The sequence below is a fragment of the Aplosporella prunicola genome (assembly GCF_010093885.1).
Source record: "Aplosporella prunicola CBS 121167 unplaced genomic scaffold K452scaffold_2, whole genome shotgun sequence".
Taxonomy (NCBI): domain Eukaryota; kingdom Fungi; phylum Ascomycota; class Dothideomycetes; order Botryosphaeriales; family Aplosporellaceae; genus Aplosporella; species Aplosporella prunicola.
This window is the reverse complement of record NW_022983530.1, coordinates 411,619-437,691: the sequence shown is the minus strand read 5'-3', so window position 1 is coordinate 437,691 and position 26,073 is coordinate 411,619. Positions and strand designations below refer to the sequence as shown.

At 53.5% G+C, this 26,073-nt stretch overlaps 8 protein-coding genes across 8 annotated transcripts; 2 read left to right on the top strand and 6 right to left on the bottom strand.

Annotated features, from left to right (window-relative positions):
* Positions 1-89: 89 nt before the first annotated feature.
* Positions 90-3,871, bottom strand: K452DRAFT_218592 (uncharacterized protein; the record flags this gene model as incomplete). Its single annotated transcript, XM_033536367.1, has 6 exons — positions 90-569; positions 622-908; positions 959-2,098; positions 2,151-2,777; positions 2,844-3,546; positions 3,605-3,871. The coding sequence occupies 6 exons, from the start codon at positions 3,869-3,871 to the stop codon at positions 90-92; spliced, it is 3,504 nt and encodes a 1,167-aa protein (XP_033402297.1).
* A 793-nt stretch (positions 3,872-4,664) lies between these two features.
* On the top strand, positions 4,665-5,588 carry K452DRAFT_67900 (uncharacterized protein). Its single transcript, XM_033547024.1, has 2 exons — positions 4,665-5,078; positions 5,139-5,588. Exons 1-2 carry the CDS (start codon positions 4,778-4,780, stop codon positions 5,264-5,266), a joined length of 429 nt encoding a protein of 142 aa, XP_033402296.1. The 5' UTR covers positions 4,665-4,777; the 3' UTR covers positions 5,267-5,588.
* Positions 5,589-6,497: 909 nt separating this feature from the next.
* On the bottom strand, positions 6,498-12,370 carry K452DRAFT_218378 (uncharacterized protein; the record flags this gene model as incomplete). The annotated part of the gene is made up of 2 exons (XM_033536354.1): positions 6,498-11,801; positions 11,855-12,370. The coding sequence occupies 2 exons, from the start codon at positions 12,368-12,370 to the stop codon at positions 6,498-6,500; spliced, it is 5,820 nt and encodes a 1,939-aa protein (XP_033402295.1).
* Positions 12,371-13,561: 1,191 nt separating this feature from the next.
* Positions 13,562-14,494, bottom strand: K452DRAFT_218179 (uncharacterized protein; the record flags this gene model as incomplete). The annotated part of the gene is made up of 3 exons (XM_033536344.1): positions 13,562-13,977; positions 14,017-14,382; positions 14,431-14,494. The coding sequence occupies 3 exons, from the start codon at positions 14,492-14,494 to the stop codon at positions 13,562-13,564; spliced, it is 846 nt and encodes a 281-aa protein (XP_033402294.1).
* Positions 14,495-15,500: 1,006 nt separating this feature from the next.
* On the bottom strand, positions 15,501-16,505 carry K452DRAFT_67814 (uncharacterized protein). The gene has a single exon (XM_033547023.1). It carries the CDS (start codon positions 16,470-16,472, stop codon positions 15,900-15,902), a length of 573 nt encoding a protein of 190 aa, XP_033402293.1. The 5' UTR covers positions 16,473-16,505; the 3' UTR covers positions 15,501-15,899.
* Positions 16,506-18,088: 1,583 nt separating this feature from the next.
* Positions 18,089-21,771, bottom strand: K452DRAFT_241456 (uncharacterized protein). The gene is made up of 5 exons (XM_033537824.1): positions 21,679-21,771; positions 21,536-21,625; positions 21,422-21,484; positions 20,668-21,260; positions 18,089-20,618 (listed from the first exon to the last, which is right to left on the bottom strand). Exons 1-5 carry the CDS (start codon positions 21,758-21,760, stop codon positions 18,354-18,356), a joined length of 3,093 nt encoding a protein of 1,030 aa, XP_033402292.1. The 5' UTR covers positions 21,761-21,771; the 3' UTR covers positions 18,089-18,353.
* Positions 21,772-21,971: 200 nt separating this feature from the next.
* K452DRAFT_241454 (uncharacterized protein) lies at positions 21,972-23,250 on the top strand. Its single transcript, XM_033537823.1, has 3 exons — positions 21,972-22,195; positions 22,251-22,881; positions 22,932-23,250. The coding sequence occupies exons 1-3, from the start codon at positions 22,014-22,016 to the stop codon at positions 23,109-23,111; spliced, it is 993 nt and encodes a 330-aa protein (XP_033402291.1). The 5' UTR covers positions 21,972-22,013; the 3' UTR covers positions 23,112-23,250.
* Positions 23,251-24,689: 1,439 nt separating this feature from the next.
* On the bottom strand, positions 24,690-25,832 carry K452DRAFT_193631 (uncharacterized protein; the record flags this gene model as incomplete). Its single annotated transcript, XM_033535891.1, has 1 exon — positions 24,690-25,832. A coding segment is annotated over one exon (1,143 nt), but the record flags the coding sequence as incomplete, so codon positions are not given.
* Between the last annotated feature and the right edge of the window lie 241 nt (positions 25,833-26,073).

The window sequence follows — 26,073 nt, the reverse complement described above, 5'->3', positions numbered from 1 at the left end:
GTCGAACTAACCCAATAAACAAAAGAAAGAAAAAAAAAAGGCACCCAAAAATTCTCAGGACAGGATCAACACAGAAATTTAAGCCTCGGTCACGTTGCCCCAGTGGGTGCAACGTGACCCGGACGAGAAGGCCCCTGGGGTGGTCTGTGCTGCTGATAGTACCGACTAGGGGACCCGCCACGGCTGCCGTGACTGCCCTGAGACTCGGGTGAGGATGAGGGGTGCGCATACGGTGGGTTGGGAGCGCCCAGATTGTTATTATGATTCTGTTGATGACCGTTATGATGGCTATTGGAAGGGCCTTGGTTCGGGTTATTTTTACCTGGGCCATTGCCGCCAACATGTCGCACGGAGCTCTCGGTCTGCCAGGATGCAGGATCCGTCTCGATGCGCGCAACCACAGGAGTCGACGAGCGGCCGGAGTTGTGCTGAGCAGGGATTGTTTGCACTGTGGTCTGCGGAATCTTGCCGAGCTCGCCGACACGCTTGAGAATTTCCTTAGTGGTAAGCTCCGCGCTGAGGTCGAACATTGACGAGTCGGTCAGAATGGACTGCAAGTCTTCCGGAACCTACTCAAATGAATTAGAATTGACCACAAAATCAGCAGCGGGATACACTAACCTCGCACATGGAATCGTTGCACTGTATCAGCGTATGCACTGCCTCAATGGCGAGGAAGCTGCTATCCATGTCGGGGCTCTTGGTGCTAGAGTAAAGGATATTAGGCGCAATGACCGTGGCAAGGTTGTGGATGTCCATCTTTGATCCTGTCTCCTCGTCCACGGTATGGAAGGAAGAGACCCAGTTCATGAAGGTGAACAAAACTTCCATCGTATCACGATGAACCTTGGGCATCAAGCAACACGTCAGGTGAAGCACGCGCCGACGCTTGTCTTCGTCCGGAATTTCTGTGCAATGTTAGTCAAAGACTCACTGCAAACTACAGACAGATACTTACTGGCTCCAGTGATGAAGAGGCGATGTAACTTGAACGTCATGACAGGATCCGGTAGTTCACGAAGGAACTTCTTGAGCAATGCTGCAACCTGGACGGGGCTCTCCCGCGTCAGGTCGACAGCATCACCACCCTTGGCATCGATCTCCTCCGTGAGTTCCCTTAGGCGCTTGATGTTGCCGTTCTTACGGAAGACACCTTCGACAGACATGTCCATTGTGCGCATGGCCGAGACAGCATCTTGAACCAGGGCAGGGACCTTGAGCGTACCAGGACCCACGCAATCAGTCGATTCGGCACCATCCCTTTCGACAACATACTCCAAGGCTTTACCGAAGACACCCTTCTTCCCCTTGGCGCCCTTGGGCTCTTTCTGCTTCCCTCCCTGGAAGGCTTTGCCGAACTTATTCCAGAAGTTGGGCCGCTTCTGGCTCTCGATCAGCTCAAGAAGCTCTTCTTGGTTAAAGTGGCCTTCGAGCAAGGGCTCCATGGAAAGTACAGCAACGTGGCGTACGATAAAGTATTCCAAAGCAGTGAGCTCTGAGAAGTACTTCTTTCCGCCCGTATGAGTTTCACCAGCAGCAATTGCCTTGTCGAGCTCGTTAGCCCCAGAGACATCCCTGCGGTGGCCGTTAACAAGCTTGGGCTTCGGTTCTTGGCCAACAAGGTGATCCCGCGCATATCTCGCTGCATTTGGTCGTTGATCCTTGGCCTGCTCGGCGGCAACGATACGCGGAATGTCATCCAGTGCGATTCCGTTGGAGCCAAAGGTCAGGGGGCGGGTGTCGTTAGCCTGCTCGCGCGATTGTTCGATACGCATTGCCTGGGATGTTCCTTCAGTCGCGTCGCCGGCAGAGCCAGGACGGACGCCTGCTGGGCCGTCCATGACTGTAGATTGCCGCGGGCGCTTCATGGTGTTTGAAAGATGCTTATCCAGTCTGGTAGACCGGAGTCGTCGGATGTCGCCAAGCGTCTGCTCGTAAGAGGAGTTTGCGGCGTGGGCAGCGCCGGAGTTGTGACCGGTGTATGACTTGGAGCGCGTATCTGAGCGAAGCAGAGGCGGATCTGCAGCGTCAGAGCCCGCCGGAGAAAGACGATGGCCTGAGTTGGAATCATAGTCCATCAAGTTCGGGTCATCTAGGCCTCATTTGTTAGCGTGGTCCAAGGTCATAATGCAACGTTCGCCCAGCCTCACCTGAAGTATGTGGCAGCGCACCACTAGTGCGCAGGGTCGCTAGAAGCCTTGCGTGAGCCACCCTCAAGAGGTGAATATATTGCCTCAACCTCGTGACTTGTACAAAGCCAGATTCAGCGTCCGAGACACTCGTCGCACATTGCGTGCAGAGAAGCCTTTCATGAACGCTGCTCCATCTGGCATCATGCAACTCCCGCAAGTCTTTGTCACAATCCTGGCACGCCATGCAAGCGACGTGGAAGACTCGATTGCCCTGCTTCATGCACTTATCCTCAACCGGCTTGTCGCAAACCGGACAAGTATCGGCTACTCGCTGAACAAGAAGCGCAGAATCCGCAGCGGCCTCGGCCGTACCGTCCGCCTCGAGTTTCGGTTCGAGAGCGTTGATCTGGTCCATAAAGGCCGTGAGGCCTTGAGCACTGCCAGTCTCACGCTCAAGCTTGAGCGCGCCCTGAAGACAGATCCTAATAAGGAGCTTGAGGTAGTGAGCGAGACCTGTGACAAGGGACAACAGTTCCTGCGTCACACCAAGCCTCCGCACGCCAGTGTCCTGGGATTGAGCCAGAAGCTGGAAGAAAGCCACAACCTTCTTACAAAGCAGCTTCGCTTCCCGGGAGTAGGAGAGACCTGCAGAACAAGGAATTGCGGGTTAGCGGGAAGAGCTGGAGTGCCAGAAGCAACACAAGGACATACCTTTAGGGGTCTCGGCAACCAGTAAACGGTCGAGATCATCGGCGGCTTCAAACAGAAGGTCGATGTGCACAATGAATCGCCTGGCAGCCAGAACTCCATCGAAGTAGGCTCCGTTGCTGACGTGCAAGAGCATGTCTGAGATGCAGGTGGCCGAGCGCTCTTCGAAGGCGGAGAGGGTCTTCCATATCCAGTTCACCCGTTCCTCGACGCGCTCTTCCTCCATGCGGACGTCCTTCCTGAGCTCCTCGTTGTCTTCTTCCACGACCAACGCCTTGTCGACGACAGGCTCCCCCGACGAGTGCAGACGCACGTTCCAGAACTTGTGAATCATGTAGCACTCCGGGTGCCAGTGTTGGTTTTGGCCGTTGCGGAATATCTCGACGAACTGCTTGAGAATGGCCGTCTGGCAGCCGTTGCAGCGCTGGGCGAACTTTGTCGAGTAGTGGAAGTGGCAGTAGACGCTGCCATCATGCTCGTAGTAGCTGTCTTGCGCTCCGAAGACCGTCGGACAGACAGAACAGGTGAAATGCTCAATGTGATATTTACGGTCAAGCGCGGTTATGTACGAGCCTCGCAGGGCTCCGCCGCAGTCGTAGCAGAGGAGGTCGAGGCGGCGGAAGTAGTCCGTCTCGCACAGTGGGTACTGGTTCGGGCCCTGGTCGGGGACGGGGAAGAACTTGGAGGCCACGATCTTATCGCAGTCCTAGAGCGAGAGGTCAGTGAGGGAATCCGGGGCGCGGCAGGCATCGGGGACGACTAACGTGGCATGTGAAGCACTCCAGGTGGTACGTATCGCCGAGTGCTCTGACAAACTGTCCTGTGAGGTGTCCACCGCATTTCCCGCAAGTGCGCGAGCCGCTTGGCCTCCGCGAACCTTGACCGCGCGACCTGTCTCGCGCAGGGCGCGCGTCTGCAGCGTTTTCGGGGGCCCTGGAGCGGTCGTCCTCCTCGAGCGGCCCCGGGCCTCCCTGCAGGGCGGCCGAGGGGCCGTTGTTGTTGGACGGCGGGAAGTCGTCGGCGTCTCCCATGGCATGGTCGACGGGACTGTGGCCGTCCGTGGGAGGCTGACCCTCTGAAGGGGCAGCCATGTTGTGTGCCCCTAAACCCGGACCTCTGTGTCCCTCAACGCCGATTGCCGCGGGACCAGGTGGGAGACGTGTAACTCAGGGTCCGCGAGCCGGCGAAACGAGCGACGGCCGGCCGGGGTGCGGCCAGGGTTGGTTGGGTCGAGGGGGGTGGTGAGAGGGTGAAGGCGGAGGCGCGAACCGCGACGGAGAGGGGGGTGGAGGAGGCGCGTGGAGGGCGGCTCTCGGTGGTGGTCGTGGTGGTCGAGGTGGTAGGGATCACGGAGGGCGATGCGCGGGCGCCAAGCTACGGAGGGGCAATTGCAGGGGCGCGGCCAGAGTTTATGGGTGATTTTCCTGAGCAGCGTGCGATCCTCCTGAAGTGGTGGACAGTGACATGGGCGGTGTTATTATTGCGCAGCAGCCGGGGAGATGTCGGTCGCGGTAGGGGAGACGGGCGAGGAGAGCTGAAACGCAACGACGGGGAGAGGGAGGGGTCACGCCGCCATGCACCAACGGGAGGGGAGAGAGAGTCGCTGGCTGGCTGGCTGGCTGGCAGGCTTGTCGATAGAGGAAAGGGGAGGGAAGATGGTGTTGTTTATGGACGAGGCATTTGGGAGAGGGGGGGCGAGCGAGGGACCTAGGGTTTAGATTGAGTATGCCCGTGCTTCTGGCGGCAGGCGTGTTGATCGATCCAGCGCGCGCGCAACCAACTCGCTCTCTTGCTGCTGCTGCTCGGGGCATTGTTGTGTCATTTTTCCCTTTTCCAAGGGTCCTGCTTCCCCCACGACCGAACAAACCCACCTACCCACGCCCGCTAATCCCCTGCCCTCACCGCCCACCCTCAACCTCGCCAATCCTAGAAGAATCATGTCTGCTGCACGCGGCCGGGGCGACGCCGGCGGCGACGAGGAAGTCGGCACCGAGCTCAAGCTGGGCGAGTTCCAGGGCGTCACCACCCTCACCCTCTCCGAGGCTCGCCTGATCATCGACGCCATTGTCGAGCATCGCAAGAAGAACAAGATCTCCGTCAACGAGACCGAGACCCTCACCAAGATGCGCACCTACCTCGACGTCTTCTCCCGCTTCAAGGAGCGCGACGACTGTGACTCGATCGACAACCTGCTGCGCACCCGCAACGACCTCGCCGGCTTCGAGCGCTCCCAGCTTGGTATGCGCCCCGCGCCTTGTCCTTGTCCCCCCGCGACCCTTGTCTGACTTGACGTGCTAGGCACCCTCTGCTGCGAGACCGCCGACGAGGCCAAGACCCTGATCCCCAGCCTGCAGGACAAGATATCCGATGAGGACTTGACTGCCTTGCTGAACGAAATCAGTCGCCTGCGCCACTTTGCCGAGTAAAAGAACATCCAAATCGCATGCCTCTGGGACTGCCAGATGCCAGGTTATTTGCGCTTCGCGATCACGCTAACAATCCATGTATAACTAGAGGAAAAGATACCCCAATGGGTGCCACTTGCAGCGAGATGGCTCATTAGGGCACGGCAAAAATGCCAAGCTGAAAACAAAGAGCAGCTCGGCTGTGGGAAAAGACTGGAGTTCTGGCGATAAATTACACAGGGAAAGCGTCAATTGGATGATGAGCAAAACGGAAACCCACGAACTTTCAAGACTTTAACGTTGGCTGAGTAGGAACCTTTAAGCAAATGCACATCAAAGTCATAATGTCAGCGCAGAAAAAGGTCCAAACATTTTAACCGCATCGCGTGCGAATCGTACGAGAGCCCAATTTCCTCCGTCAGTTCACCGAGCACGGCATGTTATACAATTCCTTTCACCCTCCTTCCACCCTTCTTCTACCCGTTGATCCAATTTCCCAAACCTGCCAGAACGAAAACATGAGACACCAGAACTGTCAGCGCGTAAATCGAGAACAATAAACGGTACATCGAGGCGGAAAAAGAAGTCGCAGCAAAGCAGAAATACTCGAGTCACTTTGCCCTCATGGGAAAGAGAAGTTCTTGAAAAGTATTGTCGATCGGATAATGACCCAATTTGTACGCTCCCCTTTTCGACGGCAATTTGAGTACTGCGCGCATTCCTTGGAAAAGGGAGTGAAGAAAAAAGAAAAAAAAAAAAAAAAAGAAAAGAAAAGAAAAGAAAAGAAAAGCATCACTCCTCCATTCCATCCCAGTATCTCCCTCTTCCAACTTGAACAAGAAAAAGAAAAATGTACACGTGAATGAATGTGGACAATCTGGTCTCGCCTTTCAGAGAGAAAAGAAAAAAGAGGCAAGTGCAAAGGGTTGAAAGGAGAAGTATCCCACGGCCAGCCGTGCGTGTAAGTTTCCACACCTAGCAGACAGCCTTAACCCTACGTGCCCCAATGAAAGGTGCTACCCAGGATGGACATATCTGTGAATCCTTGGGCCTGGCAGAGATCCAGCAAAAAGAGAATTTCCAGACTAATGACCACCAACACCTCGCTTGCTTAAGTGTCCATAAAGAAAATGTTTGTTCTGAAAGAGCGAAGGTACGGTCTGATCTGGGGCATGACGGCGCCCAGTATGACGGGAAAACAAAGGAAAAGAATTGCATGTTTCGAACTATCTACCCTCTTCGTGGCCACCTTCTAAGGTGATGATGTGTGTCCCTTTCTCGATGGGCTTGTCGAAGCACGAGGGGTCGGGTCTGGATCATGAACGTCGGAGTGTGAAGCTTTCGGAGTTGCCTCAGTGTCGACGTCAATCTCTTTGACCGTGTCACCTGGCCGCTGGGGTAGAATTTCTGGCGGAGTGAGGGAAGTGATTTTGTCTTGAACGGTTTCTGCCTCTTTGTTTGCAGGTGTCCGGGCAGTCTCTGAGTGTTCACCCAATGGATTCTCTTCGATAGCCGCAGGTGGAGTTGAAACCAGGGCGTCAGCAATCACCATCTCTTCGACGGAGATGACACTACCATGGCTGTTCGTACGCATCATTTCGACGCCGAGTTTAGATGAACCACGCGCCCTACCCTTGGGGCTACGAGCACCAGGGCTACGGTCGCGCGAGGGCGAATTGCCGAGTTCCTCGTCCTCGTCGTCTCCGGACTCCGCTGACTCGTGTTTCATCTTTTCAAGCGAATGTCGCTTAGCTGTAATTTGTTCTGAGGAGCGCTGCTTGCGGGGTGCCGGATGTTCCATAGCGGCCGGAGCGGAGGTCTCGTGACGGAGAGGTAGAGGGGCTGGCATTGGGTGAAGGAGCTTTTTCTGATCTTCTAGGGCTGCAGCCTGTTCCTCTGCTATGCCCAATCCACCAATTTCACGAGCCAGATCACGTTCTTTCCATTCTTCTGTACCTTGCTTGCTGATGACCACTGGAACATCATCGCCACGGCCGTCGTTCTCTCCGAAGAAACTTGAGCTTATGGAATCTTCACGGCTCGAGCCACGGTAGCTTCCAGGCGGCAGCTGAGCGAAGCCGGACGAGTTGGATGTAGGGCTGTCTTCCAACCGACTAGACTCCTGGCGAAGGTTGGAAGGGACAAGTGGGGGCAATTGTGCTGGTGTCCAGTTTGGGGGTGGCGGTCTCCATTGGCATAGTCTCCCAAGCACCTCAGTGAGTTTGGCAATCGTCGGTGGTTTCTCAATAAGAGCATCGAAGTGATGTGGTGCCGAGAGCTCCTTGAGGTAGCCTGTTACGGCAACTATCGGAGTGTTGCTATTGGGATTCTTAGTCTCCCGAATCATGCGGGCAACATCGGCGCCGTTGACCTGTGGAAGTCTATATTCCATCATTATGATGTCGAATTTGACCTCGCTCATGGCATAACGGATTGCTTCTGGGCCAGTCCGGACGCAAATCGTACGACAACGTAACTTTTCGAGCAGCTTTTCCATGACCAAACGGGAAACTGGGTGATCCTCGCAGATAAGACAGTCCAAAGGCCTGAAGACCGGTCCATCTATAGCAACATGAGACATCCTACGCGTGCTTTGCCTTCGCCTATGTACTCGAAGGAGAGCCTCTTTCTGTTTCGAATCTTCGTTGTCGGAAGAAGATGGCGACACAGTGAAGACCTGGCTCCTTCGTTTGTGGTGCGATGCTGCACTAGTGGGTTCTTCGTCTTGCGATCCGATGGTTTGAGAACGAGTACGAGGGAAGCTGTTCTGCCGCTGATGAGCAGCAGCACTAGCTTTTTCCGGTGGAACGGTGGCACCCGGTGTTTTGGGTTGCTTCATCGGGGAAGTGCCAGGGAGTTTCGCGTTGTTTGCCATTCTAGGCGCGTCAAAGAAACTGCCAGGCTGCAGAGAGGAGCCACCAGCAGTGGGTGGTTGGTGCGAGAGCGACGAAGCACCGCTTGAAGTTTTCCTCCGTTCATGGTTTTGGCCTGTACTGAACGACACCAGAAGCGGCGAAGATGGCTGCGAGGCTCGGCTAGGAGAAGAGCTGACTTGGCTAACTGAAGGTGATGATGGTCTGCCGTTCCCTTTACTTGCTGATGACTGTGTCCTCTTCAGTGGAACATGCCCCATAGGACTTGAGTCAAGAGAAGGTGATGGCGAGGTCACCGAAGGAGACGTGACTGTTGAAGGAGGTTTGCTTTGCGCCTGCATAGCTTCGGCACGAAGCTTTTGGATAACGTCTTTGTTGGCCTTTTCCAGTACTGGCAGATTCTTAAAAGCAAATGCTCCGAAGTCGTCAGTGGCCATAGGTTCACTTAGCCGTCTAGTCCTGCCTTCGCGTACATGAGGCGGAATATGCAACGGCATCAAACTTCTCTTCACAGAATTAACTTGCACCTGAGATCGGACGCGCGACAGAGCATCGTGGGGCCTGTCCGGGTAATCCGCGCCGGGAGTACCAGTGGATGAGACGTTCTGGTCCTCAAATTCCGCAGCGAAATTTTGCATCGTCGCACCTCTTGCGTCAAAATATTCCGTATCTTCCGGGTTTTCAGAGGCAGGTACAAACGAAGCCTCATCGTCACGGAGAGAGTCCCAGTTCATATCAGCAAACCATGGGTGCTTACGAATCTCCTCGCCACCACTGACAAAATTGTCCTCGATGTTGGCACCAAGCCGCTTCCGCGGATCGGTGGACATCAGGCGGTTCATGAGGTCCTTGGCCTCGTCAGACACTTCGTACTCATCCTCAGGTGGCCAGTCGATTTTCCGTTCGAGAATATTCTGGAACACTTCATCTGGCGTCTCAGCATGGAAGGGAGGATATCCATAAAGACACTCGAAAAGTATACAACCAAGAGACCACCAGTCACTGACTTCGTCTTGGCCACTGCCATTGATCGTCTCGGGTGCCAGATAGTCTGGAGTACCGACAAAACGACGATTACTGTCCTCTGGATCAAAAAGAGCCATGGGCGGAGGCATCATTGTTGAACTAGGCGGTGGGGTGTTCAACACAGCACTCTGGTGACTGATGGTGGGCTGAAGGGTGTATGGGTCCGGAGAACCGCCGCCGCCGTCTTCGCTCATGTAAACCTCTTCCTCGATTCGGCGTTGATTGGTCGGGTGATCGTCAACAATCGAAAACCTGCGGAACAGCGCATTCAGTGCTTCACTGTCTCCGCTATCGCTCCTTTGGCCAGAGGCCCGTCTTGGTTCCTGAGTAAGAGACAAGCTGAAGTATGATGGCTGGCCCAGATCGCCGCTGAGAGCAGGGGTCAAGGCGGGGGTGTTCTGTGGGGAATGACTTCCTTGGGCATCAAATGAAGCCGATCGAGATGATGTAACCGATAGCGCTCTGTGGAAAGGGCCCTGCTTGAGAAGATCCGGGGCTACTTCGTCAGCTTTGCTGTTCAAGGCTCTCTTCTGACGACCGATCAATCCCATGCGCGACAAACCAAAGTCTGTCAATTTCAGATGACCTTTTTGATCGATGAGGAGGTTGTCCGGCTTGAGATCACGGTGAACAATCCCCCGACTATGCAGATGCTCCACACCAAGCACCACCTCCGCGAGATATTTCTTGGCCCAGTCTTCAGGCAACGCACCAAGAACCTTGATGAGCGAAGCACAATCTCCACCATTTAGGTATTCCATGACGAGATAGAGATAGTCTTTGCTGGAAAATGTCCAGTAGAGCTTGGCGACGAAATCACTCTCTCCTTGCCACATCATGATCGCTCTCTCTGCTTTGACATTGGTGACTTGGTTCTTTGCAATCATGTCTGCCTTCTTGAGAACTTTGATAGCAAAGTAGTCACCTGTGGACTTCTTCTTGGACAGGTACACACTGCCGAAAGCACCTTTGCTGATCGGCTTGATGATCTCGAAGTCCTTGATCGAGGGCGGCACAGCCCTGGGCTGCGGATTGCTACTGGGAATTAAACGCGGCGACACCGGCGGGCGAAGTACATCAGAACCAGCTGTGGACGATTGTCGTCGGTGATGGTGCACATGCTGCGCTGTGAGTGCTGGAGACGAAAACTCGCTTGTCGACAAGATTGGAGAAGTGATGGGTGAGTGAATAGCATCCGAGCCACCTGGCCCTCTACCTTGGCCTTTTGACATCCTTAAAGGTGAGGAAGGTGGCTGTGGATGTTGTCTCGCTGGAGACTGTTGCCTGCTGTTTTGCATGACACTTGGGAGAATGAGACTCCGGCGCTTGCGTTCACGGGAACTCGTTACTCTTTTAAGGCCCATTTCGGAACTGGGAGACTCGGCTCTCCGTGGTCCAGACATGACAGATGACCGCATACTGCTGTCACTGTCGGCTCCTGTGTCGCTCTCAAAATGCATAGACGCACGTTTGCTGTGGGACACTATGCTAATGGCGCCTCCGTGTGACCGTGGTGTCTGACTACCCCGAGGACTGCTTGATCTCGTAGAAGTTGCGGCCGACGAGGGTCGACGACCCATGTGAAGATGGGAAGAGTCGCTAGAATTGCGCATAGCTGCTGTCAAAGACGAGGGATTTTCTAGGGAACAAGGGAAAAGGCCCTCTTCTGGTTGAGCATCTGGCGTTTCACCCTCGAAAGTATTGTCATCGGTTTGGCTAGCCGTACTTTCGCCCGAATCGCTCAACTCACCCCGAGCAATGCTCTGGGCCTTGGAAATGGCGGCCTCGATGCATTCTTGCACAAGGATCTCGAACTCGCCACGAATGCGCTCCGAGTACTCGAGAATCCTGCGATACCGGAAAATGGCATCGACCTTTGCCTTGGAGTACTTTGCCGTATCCTCACACAACTGAAACAGACCCTGCTCTCCTTCATTGATGCCAATACTGGGGGATTGCCACTGCATCACTTGGGAGATACGATTTTCGGATTGCGGAGATTGGGTCCTCAGCTCGGTCGTCAGCTGACCTCGGTTGTCTTTAATTGCCGGCGTGTTAATTTCCAAGGCAGTATCGCACAGATCCAAGACCAGCTCCACAATCCTCGACACAGGCCGCCGTATTGCAAAAGATCGTGCCCGACGGTGCCCGACTCCGGAAGAACGGTCGCGTGAACGGGAGGGCGGCGATGCAGGTGAAGCTCTTCCCGAAGAAAGTCCAGAAGAAGGGGTCGACGCAGGAGAGATAGGGAGCCCCTTGTATTCCGGCGTCGGAGGGGCAGGAGAATTCATGTCTGCGGACAGTGGCCGGGACGTGCGTTGCGAGCTGGCTTCTAGGGCATCCAAGACTTTGACAATGGCATTGCGGTGGTCGCTGAGGTTTTCCTGTGCCATTTGCACTTCCATCTCCGCCCGATGCTCCTGCAGGCAAAGATCGGTGTGCTTCTCGAACCACCACGGGTTGATATGACGTTCACAAATGCGGCAGAGGACGGCGGGCGGGGGTGGATGCGTCGCAGGATCATCCGCTCCAGCTTCTGCAAGTTCGGTTAGATAGCATGCGAGCACTTCTGCACCAACTCCAAGAGATTCGACAAGTATTCCTGGCAAGTCAATTGTGACTTCGCGAACCACTGAAGGCTTTATCATCCACATGGTCTGTCATGATGTCAGTCGGTCGAATCTCGAGTCAATGTAAAATTCCGACTTACGTGACAGTCGTTTCCTGATGTTGGGTTATAGGACATGATGCCCTGGGCTTCCAGGTTCAAAATTTGGTCCGACTCTTCAGGGCGCTCTTCAGCAGGCTCTTCGGCCGACTGCGCCTCGCGCTTTGGTTTCAATCTGGAAGCCGGGCCCATGTGCATACAGAAACGAATGAGACGGCTCCGAGCATCGTCTTGCTTCATGTTATCGACAGCGTCGGCAAAGGCGCGCTTGTTTCCCACAAGATAGTCTGCGATTGGCTTTCCCACGACCGAGTCGGGGTCGGTTCCGACAACCTCTCGCCATGACGGGCTGACGGAGCGTATGGTGCTGTCCATGTTCAGGTCCAAAAGGACATTGAGGGCCTGCTCGGCGGCTTCTTTGAGATCCTCCATTTCGTCGCGAATGCTTTGGCTAACGGACCTCTCCATGGGCTGACGGGCACGGGGGGCACTGGTGGCCTCGAGCTTCAGGGCGGTGACGGCGGGAGGGGCCAAGGTTTGTTTCTGGGCGGAGTCCATGGTGGGTGGTAGGGATGGAGCGGGAGGTGGTGTGTTCAAGCAAAGCCGGGGGCCCACCCCTCTACCCGTCTCCCCAGGCCGTGCCGCGGGGTAGGCAGGCGGAATCTAGGCAGTTATGCGGCGATGGAGAGGCAGACCATCATGACCAGAGGGCGATGGGCTGTCGAATTGGGAGGGCCGGGGGTGCGAGAGTGCTGTGGGTGCAGGGTCGTCGTTGTCGGTGTCGGGGTCGAGGGCGGCGGGAGTCGGCGGACGGTCGGGCGGCAGAGAGCAGCTCAGGGCTTGTGGCCAAGCAGCATTGTCTGGAGGGAGCGGGACGGTCGCACAGGCAAAAGAGCGTTGTCGGGGGCCGGGGCGCGTTTTTGGGGCGGTGGTGGTTGCAGTGAGCACAAATTCACGTCGATTCGAACAACAGCCAGACAGGCAGGACCCCGCTTACTGGCTTCGGCCCACACGCCAAAGCCAAAGCAGCAACGCGGTCGAGCCGTCACCACATGACCCTCCGGCAGCGCTAGGGACAAAGCCGCGCTGCATCCTACTCGTACATACGGGCGTGCCTGCTCTCCCACGTTTCCAGAACAACCCGGCAGATCGCTCGCCTTTTTTTCCCAACGTCGATCGCCCGTACTGCGCTCCAGTGACCAGTCGGCCCATCGTCATACGAGCATTGGAGATGGAGAGTCGCGCGGAGTTGCTCCGCCTCGAATCATACGTAGCTAACTAGTCGTCGTGTGCCTCTCTTGACAACGCTGCTGCTTCCCACCCTACCTATGCACCTCCAAAACATTGGAACATAACTAGCTGACGAGGCTCATGCCACGAGCCCGAGTCCCATTGCCTTGCATCCCAATTTCACCGATTCCTGCTGTCACGTGCGCGCGCAAGGGCTCTCCCGGCCGATCCCCAAAACACTGATCGGATGGAATGCATTCCTCTATATCTAGTGTTTACGGCCTGCCTACTTTGACGTCAGCTTGGAAGCCGTCTCTGTTTATCCCGACATATATCCGATGGTCTGATCAAAAGAAAACACGCACCGCGACCAACACCCATCAAGGGACCACCCCCCTTACTGATCGCCTTGCAGAAAGCGGAGAAACATACCCCTCCCGCGCTTGGATAGCAATCCGCTTCCCCACAGTGATCCAATGGCTCAATTCTCCGTCGATCCAACTCCACACTAGCTCGACGCTACGTCTCAAGGTCTTGCTTTTTGCCCGGCTCCACACCACCCTTCTTTGCCGTCTCCAAGATCGCCCTTGTGATGCCTTCCATATCCTTCGCCTTCAGAGGCACTCTATGGTCGCCATCCCATTCGACTAACGTAGCGCTGCCTGGTGCGCAGTACGCATCCAGTAGTATCTGATGTAGATGCAGACCCGGATCCTTCAGCCCATGAATATGCAGCGTCGGCGCTCTTAGCAACGCTTCCGGCCCGGGTTTACCGGCAGCCTCGAAATCGAAGCCCTCCGAAACACCACCTGCAGACACAAATGATGAGATTTTTTCGCTGCCCGGCGACAAGGCAACGAGCGGCGCTCTGGCGGCCATGCAGACAGCAAACCGCCAGTTCTGCTTCCATAGCATCGTCTCCTCACCATCAATCTCTTCGCTGCTGGCGCCATCGTCTTCGTAAGCCCATCCACTCCCTTCCCTCCTCTCCCTCCTCTTCTGAGCCTCAAACAGCAAACTCGCTGCTAGCTTTCCACCTTGGCTGAAGCCTAGAAAGCCCGCCCACTCGCCTACTGCCCCACGCCTATCGTCTTCTTCCATGGCAAGCTCCAGCTGGTACCGAATTTCCTCGACAGTGGTTTCTGAATCAACGTCTAGATGATGAGGTTGCCAGCGCAGCCAGCGTCGGTAAGGTCCCAAGTCGGCATACACAGGCAACACGCCAGGGCCGGCGTCGCAAAAGAATGGGCCGTCGGCGAAGACGAGGCGGAAGTAGGGGCTCAAGGCTGAGACGAAAGCGCGCGCTTGCAGGCGGAAGACTTCGGCAGTCACACCGCCGCCTGAGTTCGCTTTAGCGATGTGGGGTTGTGAATGTAGAAATTACATACCATGTAAACACAGCAGGCGGGGTAGCTGAAAGGTGGGGTCCGACGTTGTCGCGAAGGCGGCCATGGCGCAGCTGGTCACTATGCGGCAGTGTGCAGGATGCAAAAAAGTTCACGGGTGCCAGACGGAGGCGATACGGATACTTTTGTACTGAGGGCCAGCTCAGCCGCAGCAGTCAGCAGCTCCATTCGGAGTCCGAAGGCGGAGTACCGCACCGTGGTGGGTAGGTAAGGTTGGTGGTTGGTTGGTTGGTCGGCCGGGGGCGGACGGGCCGGTGCGCTATGATGCCCACTCGTTCCCGCTGCTCTTTATCTAACTGACGAGAAGACTTCGCGCCCTGCGCACAAGGCGTCTCTCTCTCTCTTTCTCTCCAAATCTGAATCTTCGACCACCGCAAGATGTTCGATCGGGTACTTTGAGCAGCTGGAGCCGAGATCTCATCTCGGATCCCAAGTCAGTGCGACTCTATTTTTGTTCGATAACGATCCACTCTTTGCCTGATAAGCCCCGAGTTTTGTGGTCAACGCGTACACTGATAGGGTGGGTTTGTTGGAGCTCCCTTCGACCTACGGGATTGCGCCATACCTCGTCCGTCTTTCCCACATCCCTCCGTGCTTATTATGTTAAGCTTATGCTCGCCTGATTTCTAAGGTTTTTACCGCACCACTTTTTTGCCCAACACTGCTGACAACCTGACTCACGCTTGCTCTTGAATTCAACGTTGAATGCGCTCATCATATGCGAGATTATTTAATCCAAACCTCAGGGTGTTTCCATGTCAAGTGCTGACCGTTTCCTACCAGACACAGGGCTGCGCTGAAAGAGGAAGGAGGGGCGGTGTGAATGGAAGAATGTGGAAGGAGGAACGCGTCTCCGGGATTTCTCCCTTGCTCTCGCAGCTGCGTCGGGTAGGTGGTTTTGGACGCACTTTCCTAGAAGACTGGTCGGTCTCCGCTGTTGGATGATAGGTGAAGTAATAGACAGACGGAAGACGTACCTGGATGACAAGAAGTTTACTGAGTGAGTGGCTACCTACCTTATCTAACCTTGCTACCTACTCATGCAGAGCATTAGCAATCTTATGTTATACAATGCAGAATTATCAGAGCCCTTGAAAAATATCTAGGTAGGCAATTCTCATGGGTACCCCGATCTCCCGAATGACTTAAGCTCTACTAGCAACCATACCTGCACTGGCCCTTGTTGAGACGCTTCTCGTCGAATATCGAATTCGGAGGACATATCCTCTTAGCAAAAACTCTGCCATATGTTTCACCGCATACTGTTGAGGCTTCTCCACCTTTACGAACATCTGCTCACTGATCATTCCAGATTAGCTGGGTTACCATGATCTAGTTCAAGAGATCCCCTGCCGTTGGGGCCCAGCCGAGGACTTCATGAACATAGCGTAAGCTCTTCATGGAGATCATGGATCTGGTTGTTGTCCCTCGCCGCATCTGAATCAAAGCTGTCAGTATATAATACAGAAAGTGGATGCCGCTCGACTTACCCGGTCGATGAAATTATCGTCCTCATATCTCGTTTCAGTGCTTTGGTATTCATCTGCAGCACGTCTCAGTTCGTCCGTAACTTCCTCTTCCTGACGTTCATTGAAACCACTGGCTCCAGGGCAGCTCATGAAACCGTATTCACACCAAGGAAAGATGACAGACCAGTAGGCGTTTTGCTGCAATACGAAAAGTCCATCAAGCATGATGTTGCCAAGATGCAGCTCCTCACACATCTTTTGGAAAAGCACTTTCCAGCCGTTGTCGCACAGGTGGATCTTTCTGAGGATGACTGCTCTCAACGTGCTCTTGTGCTTCTCGAAGAAGTTGAGCAGATCTTTACTGTCAGGAACAATAAAATCGTCAAATTGGAAGTAAAAGAGATTTGGATTATGGTACTCCTGCAAGAACCTTTTTACGACCCTCGGCCCGAATACAGAATCCGGTGCGATAGCAAGAATTAGATACTCCAAGCATGGAATAGCAGCCAAGAACTTGATAAGCGCATTTGCCGCTCTATCTTGCGTCCAATTCATGGGAGCATCTCCGCTTCTGTTAGACAAACATAAGTCGATGGATGAAAGCCCATGGAAGCCGCACTGTCTTAAAGCCCTGAGCGTGTTAGGTGGATGTTCAAGTGTCCAGATTTCGGGTGCCCAAGTGTCTCGATTGACACCCGCTGTACCGAAACTTATTCTAGAAAGTTGTCTCATAGGAATCTTTGATAATGCCGATAGAATCATGAACATAGTGTGAGAAACCCTTTCAGCTTGGACAGCCTTGGTGTCAGATAGTGCATCGTTAACCCCAATATTAAGCTTATCTTTTTCCCAGATAGAGAACAGGCATCTGAGAACGATCATGCGTAGGTTTTTCATGCTGCTAAAAATTGCAGCAAGAACCTCAGCATCCTCGTCGTAATTTTTCTCCTTGAGACGGTGTGCCGCTTCTTTTATGCTGTTTGGGTGTGAGCGTAAGGTAAGGTTGCCAAAAAGAGTAGCCAGCTCCTCGACATCATCGCGATATTTCCTCTCCTTAAGATGTTGTGCCACTGCTTTCATGTCGCTTCTTGGGTCCGGATGAATGTAGAGGATTTCAAAATACTCTGAAATCTGCGGTCGCTTCATGGCTACTGCCCAGTTCCCTAGGTCTTTGGTTCCGACCTTTATGTGACCTATACACAGTATCCCAAAGTCGTTCTCATAGTCGCCCTTCCGGAAGACATTGTTCAAGAACTTGTCGTGAGTCGAGTATTCTAGAGATCTGCAGGTGAGTCTGAGGTTGTTGAACCCCTCAACATCGTCGCCAAGCTTTTTAATGATTTCTTGGATTATCTCTTCCGGAAGACGATCGAGAGCAGGACCAGTATTGATTAGTTGACACTGGAAAGTTGTGTTAGTAATGGAGTGAGCCGCCATCATGTTCCGCGCCCGACGGCGTAGATGGCGGTCTGTCAGCTTGGGTGATAGTTCACAACCGGTATGAAGCTTGGTGGCGTCCAGCAAAGAGAAGTAGAAAAGTGAAGGTTGGAGTTGAAAGATGGGTGGAGGAGGAGGCACTTATAAGCTAGATTTAGACGCTCGGACACTGTGTAACCGACATCGAATGCTAAGAGCGTGTGAATGAGGAAAATTAACCTGTTATAGTGCCATCTCGTGTTAACACGATTATAGTTTCCCTTTACACGCTTGAAACAAACACAGATCACAGCTTTGGATCTAACATTTGTAGTGACAGTATTACTGCATAGCTCCTCACATTATCTCTTTGACAGTACGTATCAGTGAAGGTTCCAACCAATTTTTCTATCCTTTTTTTTTGGCTATTTTCCCCACCCCATGTGACATTACACCTATAATGTATATGACTTACTTGCCTACCAAACTTTCGTACCCTTGATCTTCATACTTTCATACCTTCGTTGAGTACCCACGTTCTTGCGTATCTATATACTCGCAGTTATTCAGTAGGCAGTATGCGTTTAACATATGGTCAAGAGGTGCGCAAATTATCTAGAGCCATCAGCGAATGCCTGACTGTTGTTGATGATTATACCAACCCAGGACAGACCTGAGCGATTGGCCTATATTGTCTAGATGTGAAGAGTCTAGTTTGTCAAGCTAGATTTTGGAAAGCAACATCTCCGTCTTGTCGACCAGTGTACAAACTATTTTCAGCGTTGGCAACAATTTATGGCTTTTATTTCGCGACGAAATATCTCTGCGATCAATCAAAAGCAAACATTGGCGAGCACAAACCTCGTCTACCGGCTGACTTTCTGTTGAAGTATAGTTCAATTGACCAGAGAAGAAGGATCAACATATGGATCTTTGACGTAAAGAAGAAAAATCTATTCCCTACCTACGCAATAATCCTTCAGAAATCTTTCTATTCCATCCATCCCTACCTTTCTCACCCTAATCGTCATCGTCATCTGGTTCATCCGCCGCCAACCAACTTCCTCGGCAGCGTACTGCTTCGGTTCGGACTGCTCTCTTCCCATCGTCTAGCGCCGCGGTCAATTTCTTCACCACCTGCCTCTTGAACGGCAGCACGACTTCACCCCTCAACTGCGTGGGGACTAGGCTAAGGCACTTCAGTGCGACAGCGCGCACCGCTGGCGGATTGGTCTTGGTGGTGGCTGTGGTCAGCAGACGGCTGATGAGGCTACTGGCATGCTCTTCGATGGACTTCGGATTGTTGCCAAGGATAGCGATGAGTGTGTCGATGGTCGCTTTCTTAACGTCATCCTCAGCGTTGAGGTCCAGCGACTGCAGTAAAAGCGGTATCAATGAGCCCAGCTCTGGCTCGATGATGCCATAAGGCAGCCATCGCAACACGCCGGCCAGTGCAATCAGGTAATGTGCCTTGGTATGCGAGGCGGCATCCTTGAAAGAAGCTGCCAGTTCTGGAACCACAAGGTTGAAGACCTTTTGTTTGTGCAGCCCAGATACCTGGCAGTAGTTGTATTTGGTCAAAATATCATCCGGTTGCAAGATACTGGAAAAGCCGCGCGCAACAATGAGGCCATGCTTAGGGTCGGTGAGAAGATTGAGGAGAGAGGGGAGTGTTGTTGATAGAATAGGCGCATTACGCAGAGCAAGACCTTTGATGATGGCGAAAATGACGCGGATGGTTTGCTCATTCAATCCGTCTGAGCCAAACAAATTGAGAGGCTCGTAGAGAATACCACCAATGGTCTCTTTGAGCTCTGCAGTTGGAATAAATTTGTTGACAATGAGAGAAACTTGGCATTGGGTGGCCAGCCGTATCCTTGGAGAGACGTCGTCGAGAACAGCGAGTTTTAGCAATGACGTTAAAACGACTTTGCTTTCCACTGGCAACGTCGCTTCCCTCCTAAGAGCCGCAAGGATATGCGTGGAAACGATGATTTTACGCCTCCTCTCAGGTGTGATCTCCATGTTGAAGGGAGGAGACTCTTCTGGCTTTTCTCCTGAAAAGAGACTGTATGTCTCAGTGGAGATCTTGCTAGTTTGGATATGAAGGGGCTGTTTGCGCAGGATGATGTTGGATAGGCGACCAATTAAGTCGAGGGCGGTCTCATTGTCAAACGCTTGTGATGACTCGGGGGCAAAGATCTGTAATAGTAAGGGTACGATGATATCATCATAGTACGGACAACTATCCGCGGTCCCTTCGAGTTTTGGAGAACCTTGCGAGAATGCATAAAGCATCGCCGATAACAAGGCAATTATGTACCTCTGTGAGGCTTGTTGTTGCACAGCTGCATTCAGCTTGTTCTTGAGACGGAGGACAACAGTTTGGAAGATCTGCTCTTCGCTACCAAGTTTTGCGAAAGCCTCAAGAACCGGAACATACGTATCTGAACCATCGGTGTCATTGTCGGGCAACTCTACCATGAAGGCAGGGAAAGCCTTCTCAATTACGAGTTGAGGTTTTTGATGGGCAATTTCGACGAGACCACCGATGGCGGCAGTCTTCATCTCGTCCTTGCCATAGGATTCTTCTGAGATAACGACATCGTGAAAAAGTTTGATGATTTTAGCAACGTCCTCATCGTTGAGTACCAGGCGGTCTTTGCTGAGCTGCAGCAGCCCGTCCATAGTGGCCAGTCGGAAAGACACTTCCTTGAGAGGTGCAGTCGCAAGGCCGTTGCTCATCAGTTCTAGTGCTTGGTCCCTGAATCTCAAGAGCGCGTTGTTTGGCGTCCTGCCTCCTGACTGTAGCACAGGCGCTTCCACTACCCGCCATTGACCATAAACTTCCATGTCTGCCCGGATGAGCTGTGCTAGGACTTCGACAAGTCCTCTCCTCTTCGCCATGGTATCGGAAGTCTGATATAGTGTGAAGAGGTTAGGAAGTATCGCTCCAATCATGTAGTCCGCAACCTCTGGCGAAACCTTGGCGACTGCGTTGAGGATACGCCCTGACGCTGCCGACTGCTTGGTCGGTGCATCTTCGAGATGCTCGTTGCTTTCTTTAGCGATTGGCTTGAGGTAGGCGTTCAATGAACCCGCACTGTTTTGCGAAAGCTGCTTCGCAATCTCAGCGAGTGCCGCTAAGGCTTCTTCTGCCAGATCTTCCTCCTGCGAGTTCAGAATCTCAAATTTCAATGCATCCCATAACGTGACTGAATACAATGAGATTGTCGTTGGACCATACTCTTGAACGCATGAAATGATTGCTTGGAGCACATCTCGCTGCTTGCGGTCAGAAGGCAGGTTGACTTTGATTGACATTCTAACATACCTTTGTGTTCATGGAGGTCGAGTCAAGCTTGTCCAGCAGCGCCGGGAAAGAATACGGTGCAAACTCTCCAGTCGATGCAATGCACTCCCGTAGACGATCTTTCAAATGTTGCGCCGTGATGCCGTAAGGGTCGTCTGGCGGAGGTCTGAATGTGATGGGAAAGTAATTGAAGACGGCATCGAAGAGGTCCTGCGCATCTGCGCCTACAGTCCATTCAGCCATTGGGACTTTGAGAATGGAGAAGACCACCATTAGGTTGCGAGGGTCTTTTTCTCCGTCAAAGTAAGAAATGAAGTTTGACAGGAAGTCTGGAGAAGTCTGGTGAATGCTGTGCACTGCATCCCTGTACTTGGCCACAAGCAAATCTATAAGTTGAAGGACTGAGTAGCGCTCGCTCTGCTGCTTAAACCTGCGCAGAGGGTGGGTGTTATCGATGAAAGTTGTAAGGACTGTTTGGACCCTTTCTTTTTCCCATTGGCCTCGTTCTTCAAGAGCCATGAGCCCTTTTGCGCAAGAAGAAAGACAAGGGGGTGTCTCAAGCCCCTCTCCATCATTTACTATCCGGGATAGGATGAAGTCGCAAAGCAAGTTTCCTGTAAGGTCTCAGTCAGCGCACACCGGGGAATAAAAAACATTATCTCCGCGGCCCATATCTTGCGGCGGCGGAGCATTTGCTCTTCTCATGGAGACTTCTCAAATGCCTCGTCGCTCATTGGCGGACAAGAGATGGGTGACGAGGTAGACAGAGACTTACGGTGTTGTCTGGTAAAGATCTTTTGCGGCGTTGCGGACAAGACTTCGGCCAGGTAGGCCATTGCTAATCCCAGTCAGTAAGAGTGGAAAAAGCCCTCAAGGCGTGTTTTTTTACCCTTTGCCCTTGTCTGGGTGTCATCGTTGTTTAGGTATTCGCCGAGCGACTCTACCAGCTCAAAAAGCTTGAGGGTTTTGCTCTCGAGGCCTGGCACGTGGTTAGCATGGGACAAGGCGTGGTGGGGCGAATGGAAGGCGTACGTTGGGCCGTCTGAGCAGCTATGCGGGCGGCCTCGTCTTTGTTCTTGCCGTGCTCGAACAAATACAGCTGGATATCAGACATGGCGGGCAGAGGTCTCCCAGGTCGAATGGCGGGCAAAGATTAGGAATGACGCCAATCCAAGGCGCTGCGGCCACAGATGGCGCCAAGCCGTAAGCGGCAAAGATCCAAGGCCCCGGTACCGGCAAGAATGAGGGGCGCAAGGCCGACTAGCGAAAAATTATAGTCAAACGCGGCCCTCTGCTGGAAGCTCCTCCGCGAGACTTACTACCATGTAGCTGAATATATCTTGTCACTCCTCTCAATCCATTTCACCATGGCCGAAGCCCCCATCTGCAAGGTCGTCCTCGCCGGCAACGTCGCCAAAAAGCTTCTTGCCGAGGTGCAGGAAGGCCTGAGGGAAATCAACAGAGCCCCGCTGCTCGTTGGCTTCCTGGCCAGTGGTGACCCGGCCGCGCGCACCTATGCCGAGTGGACTGGAAAGACGGCGCGTGAAAAGTGAGCAATCGCGCTTCGCCCATGCGCCCAAGATGATTGTCTGACGTGCTCGAAGCGGCTTCCAGTACGAGCTCCGCGAGGTTGACCGCGAGGAGCTTGAAGATGCCATCATCAAGGCCAACGTCGACGACAAGGTCGACGGCATCATGGTCTACTACCCCATCTTCGGCACCCGCCAGGACCAGTACCTGCAGAACGTCGTCGATGTGTCCAAGGACGTCGAGGGTCTCACCCACCGCTACGTCTCCAACATGTACCGCAACGTCCGCTTCCTCGACAACGACCAGACCCGCAAGAGCATCCTGCCCTGCACCCCGCTTGCCGTCATCAAGATCTTGGAGCACCTCCAGATCTACAACACCATCCTGCCCTACGGAAACCGCCTGCACGGCCACACCATCACCGTCATCAACAGGTCTGAGGTTGTTGGAAGGCCGCTGGCGGCCCTGCTGGCCAACGATGGCGCAGTCGTATACTCGAAGGACATTGATGATGTGCAGCAGTACTCCAGAGGCGAGGGGCTGCGGAAGCGAGCCCACGTCGTTGAGGAGAAGTCGGGCTGGGATCTGGAGCAGATCCTGCCTTTGAGTGATGTTGTCATCAGCGGTGTCCCTGGCGACAAGTTCAAGGTCCCAGTTCACCTTTTGCGACCCGGTGCTGTGTGTATCAACTTCTCCAGCGAGAAGGTAGGGATTATCTCTGTGATTTGCTTTGTGGTTCATACTAATCACCACAGAACTTCAACCCGGACGTCAAGGAGAAGGCCTCAATTTACGTCCCTGCCATCGGCAAGGTTACTATTGTGGTTTTGCTCAGGAACCTCCTCCGCATTGTTCAGAACAGGGCGGACACGCAGGGCAAGCCTGCGGACGCGGTTGAGAAAGAGGGCACGCTTGAGGGCCAGCGTGCCAACTAGATCTGTGCACCAAAATTGGCTGAATTGGCTATGGTCGTTCAGGAGACCACACAAAACCCTTAGATATAGATACCATAGAGCGCCTGAATGTTTCCCAGCCAACTCCCAGCGCCCACTCCAAATGCATCCAAAGCTCCCCATTGTTCCCGCTCGCACTCCAGGTGTATGTCCAGCTCCAAAGCCTCGCCATCAGCCTCATCTTCATGCTCGTAGAGCATACACCTGATGTGGTACCTAGGGCGACGGTAGAGTGCTGTGTTGACTGTTGACTGGACTTTTTCGACCGCGTCGCGGGCAAAATCACCCAGGCTAGTCCCGACGTGGTGACCGCCTAGGTTGATGAGCTGGGTGACGTACTTCCCGACCGACAGCTACCTCTGGCTCGACTTGCCCACTTGGAAAGACGCCCAAAGACCAGCCATATACAGGTATCATCCTCTCAAAATGACTGAGGCGCATACCACCGTCACCGAGATCACCACCGACGCCGACTTCGCCTTCCAACTTCCCGCCCTAAAGTCCTCCTAGTCTACTTCCACGCACCGGATACCAATGACCGCAAGACCGCACCGGAATACAGCCGCCACAATTAGACGAGCAAGGAGGAGCTTTTCGCCAGGCTAGACGGCCTAATTAAGGCAGCGCCGGTGATATTGTTTACGAAGGGCACGTCCGGCGCCTCCCAGTGCTGTTCCCCCGACACACTGTTAGCACACTCAGAGGGAAGGGCATATTGCTACAGTTCCTACGAAGTTCTTGCCGATGGCGAGCTCGGGCAGGGGGCTGAGGGAGCATGCCGACTTGCCGACGTTCCCGCAGCTATGGCCGGGCGGTGAACTCGTAAGCCGGGTGTTTGACAGTGGAGTAAAGGCTTGGCTAATCAAAGACGGCTATGCGAGGAGTTCGAGAATGACCCTGAACTTCTCCAAGGAACATTCCGTGAAGGTGAACCGGAACACTGGCGGCCCGCTCTCAGCTGACCGGCAGGCTGCCCCTTCATTAGCTCCACAATTATGTTCCTTGTTGACGATCCATATAACTCCATGCGAACTGCTTGCACGGACGAGGTTCTAGGAGGCGTATAGTATGCAAAAATATACCATTAGTGTTCTGGACACTATTGATGATATTCATTGGCTTGGAGTGCCGAGATTGAGAGTATCACCGAAATGACGGTTATCTATACTATGAATATTTTCGGAAGCGGCCCGTGTTAAACACCAACGCTGAAAGTTCTATGGGACAGTACGCTTTTCTTCTATTCGCAGATGCGGGTATAATGAAGCGAGTTAAACATCGAGGTATAAGGAAATATTGACGTAGAAGTGAAACTGAAGGAAACATGAAATACTGAAGGCTACACACTTTTCGTAGGTGAAGTGTCTTTTACCACTGCAGTTGGTCTCCGCTATCCTCGGCGAGTTCAAACAAACTCATCGCATCCTCATTCGCGCGGGCATTGAACATATTTCTGAAACCCCGCCTGAGCTTGCTGGTAACGGTACCCATAATGCCATTGTTGGCAAGGACCTTCGAAGTTGTAGCCAGGTCAAGCACAGAGCCAGAAACCTGGTTTTGAATCGCAGTAGTAGTCAGGTACGTTTTCATGGCGGCAGGATCATGTGCCAATGTGCTGTTCTTGGCAGCTAAGTAGGCCATGATACCAGTTACATGAGGACACGCCATGCTGGTGCCACTCTTGTACTGAAGTTTGTTGGTCGTACCATTCTTAAGGTCTATCCAGGAGGACAGGACATCCTCACCAGGGGCGAAGATATCGGTGCACTTGCCAGTGTTGCTGAATGAAGAGATCTCGTCCGAAATACCGATGCTACCAACGGAGACAACATTGCTACCGGCTCCGCCAGCATTTGAGGGAGTGTAGTCACAGGAGTTGCCACCTTCGTTGCCGGATGCGACGGAAGCGTGGATACCAGCCTCGGTAGCGTATATGATATGGTCGGTGATAGTTTTGTTGATGATTGACATGCCGAACGACATGCTGAGTACGCTGCCCACAAAATCGGGCTCTGTCTTGCGCTTGTCGTGCCGATTGATGACCCAATCAATGCCCGCATAGGTGTTCTCAGAGTTGCCACCACCGCTCTCATCGAGGACACGAACGGCAATAATGTTAGCTCCGGAGGCAATGCCCACATTTGAGCCGCCAGCGGTGCCAGCAACGTGAGTGCCATGGCCATTACCGTCAGTGTGGTCGCCAAGGGGGTACTCCCAGCCAGTATTCGAACGGTTTTGTTCCGGGAAGCCGGTCCAACCGTGGACCGCGCGGCCGCCGAAGACCATATGGTCGACGTAGACACCTGTGTCAACGACGTAGATATCGACGCCCTTGCCCAACTCGTTTCCCTCGTACGAATAGGTGAAATTGAGGGCGTCTTTGGTGTCTCCAGAGACCTGGGAAGTGCTAGAGATGCGCTGCAGGCCCCAAGGCGAGCTTGGGCGAGTTGTGACGTCGAGAGCTTTCATCCGGAAGGATTGCTCAACGGTACCAATCTCAACCATGTCATTTAGCGCCTTTATACAGTGTTCTTTCATGTAGGCAGCAAAGCCACGAAACTGCGAGTTGTTGAAGGTGTAGACAACATCGGTATGTTCGGTTGTAAGGTCCAGGCGATTCAAGATGTGCTCAACCTCCGGAGGCTCGGGATGCGACCGGTTGAAGAGAACGACGTGTAACTCGCCACCAGACTCGTGAGTAGAAGAGTTGACAGGCTCAGAAATGGCAGATGCGAGTGCAGATGCGATTTCGGCGCCTGTGTAAGATTCGGTGCTGGAGGGCTCCTCTGTGGTTGTTGAGGAAGCGATCTCGCTTTCCCAAATATGGCTGACGTTGGTAGAACGTTCAGACAGAACGGAGGGCAGAGCCAGGACGGGAGCGGCCAGCAGAGCCGAAAGAGAGGCGATAGCAGCAAAGTGCTTCATTTTGAACGAATGAAATGGC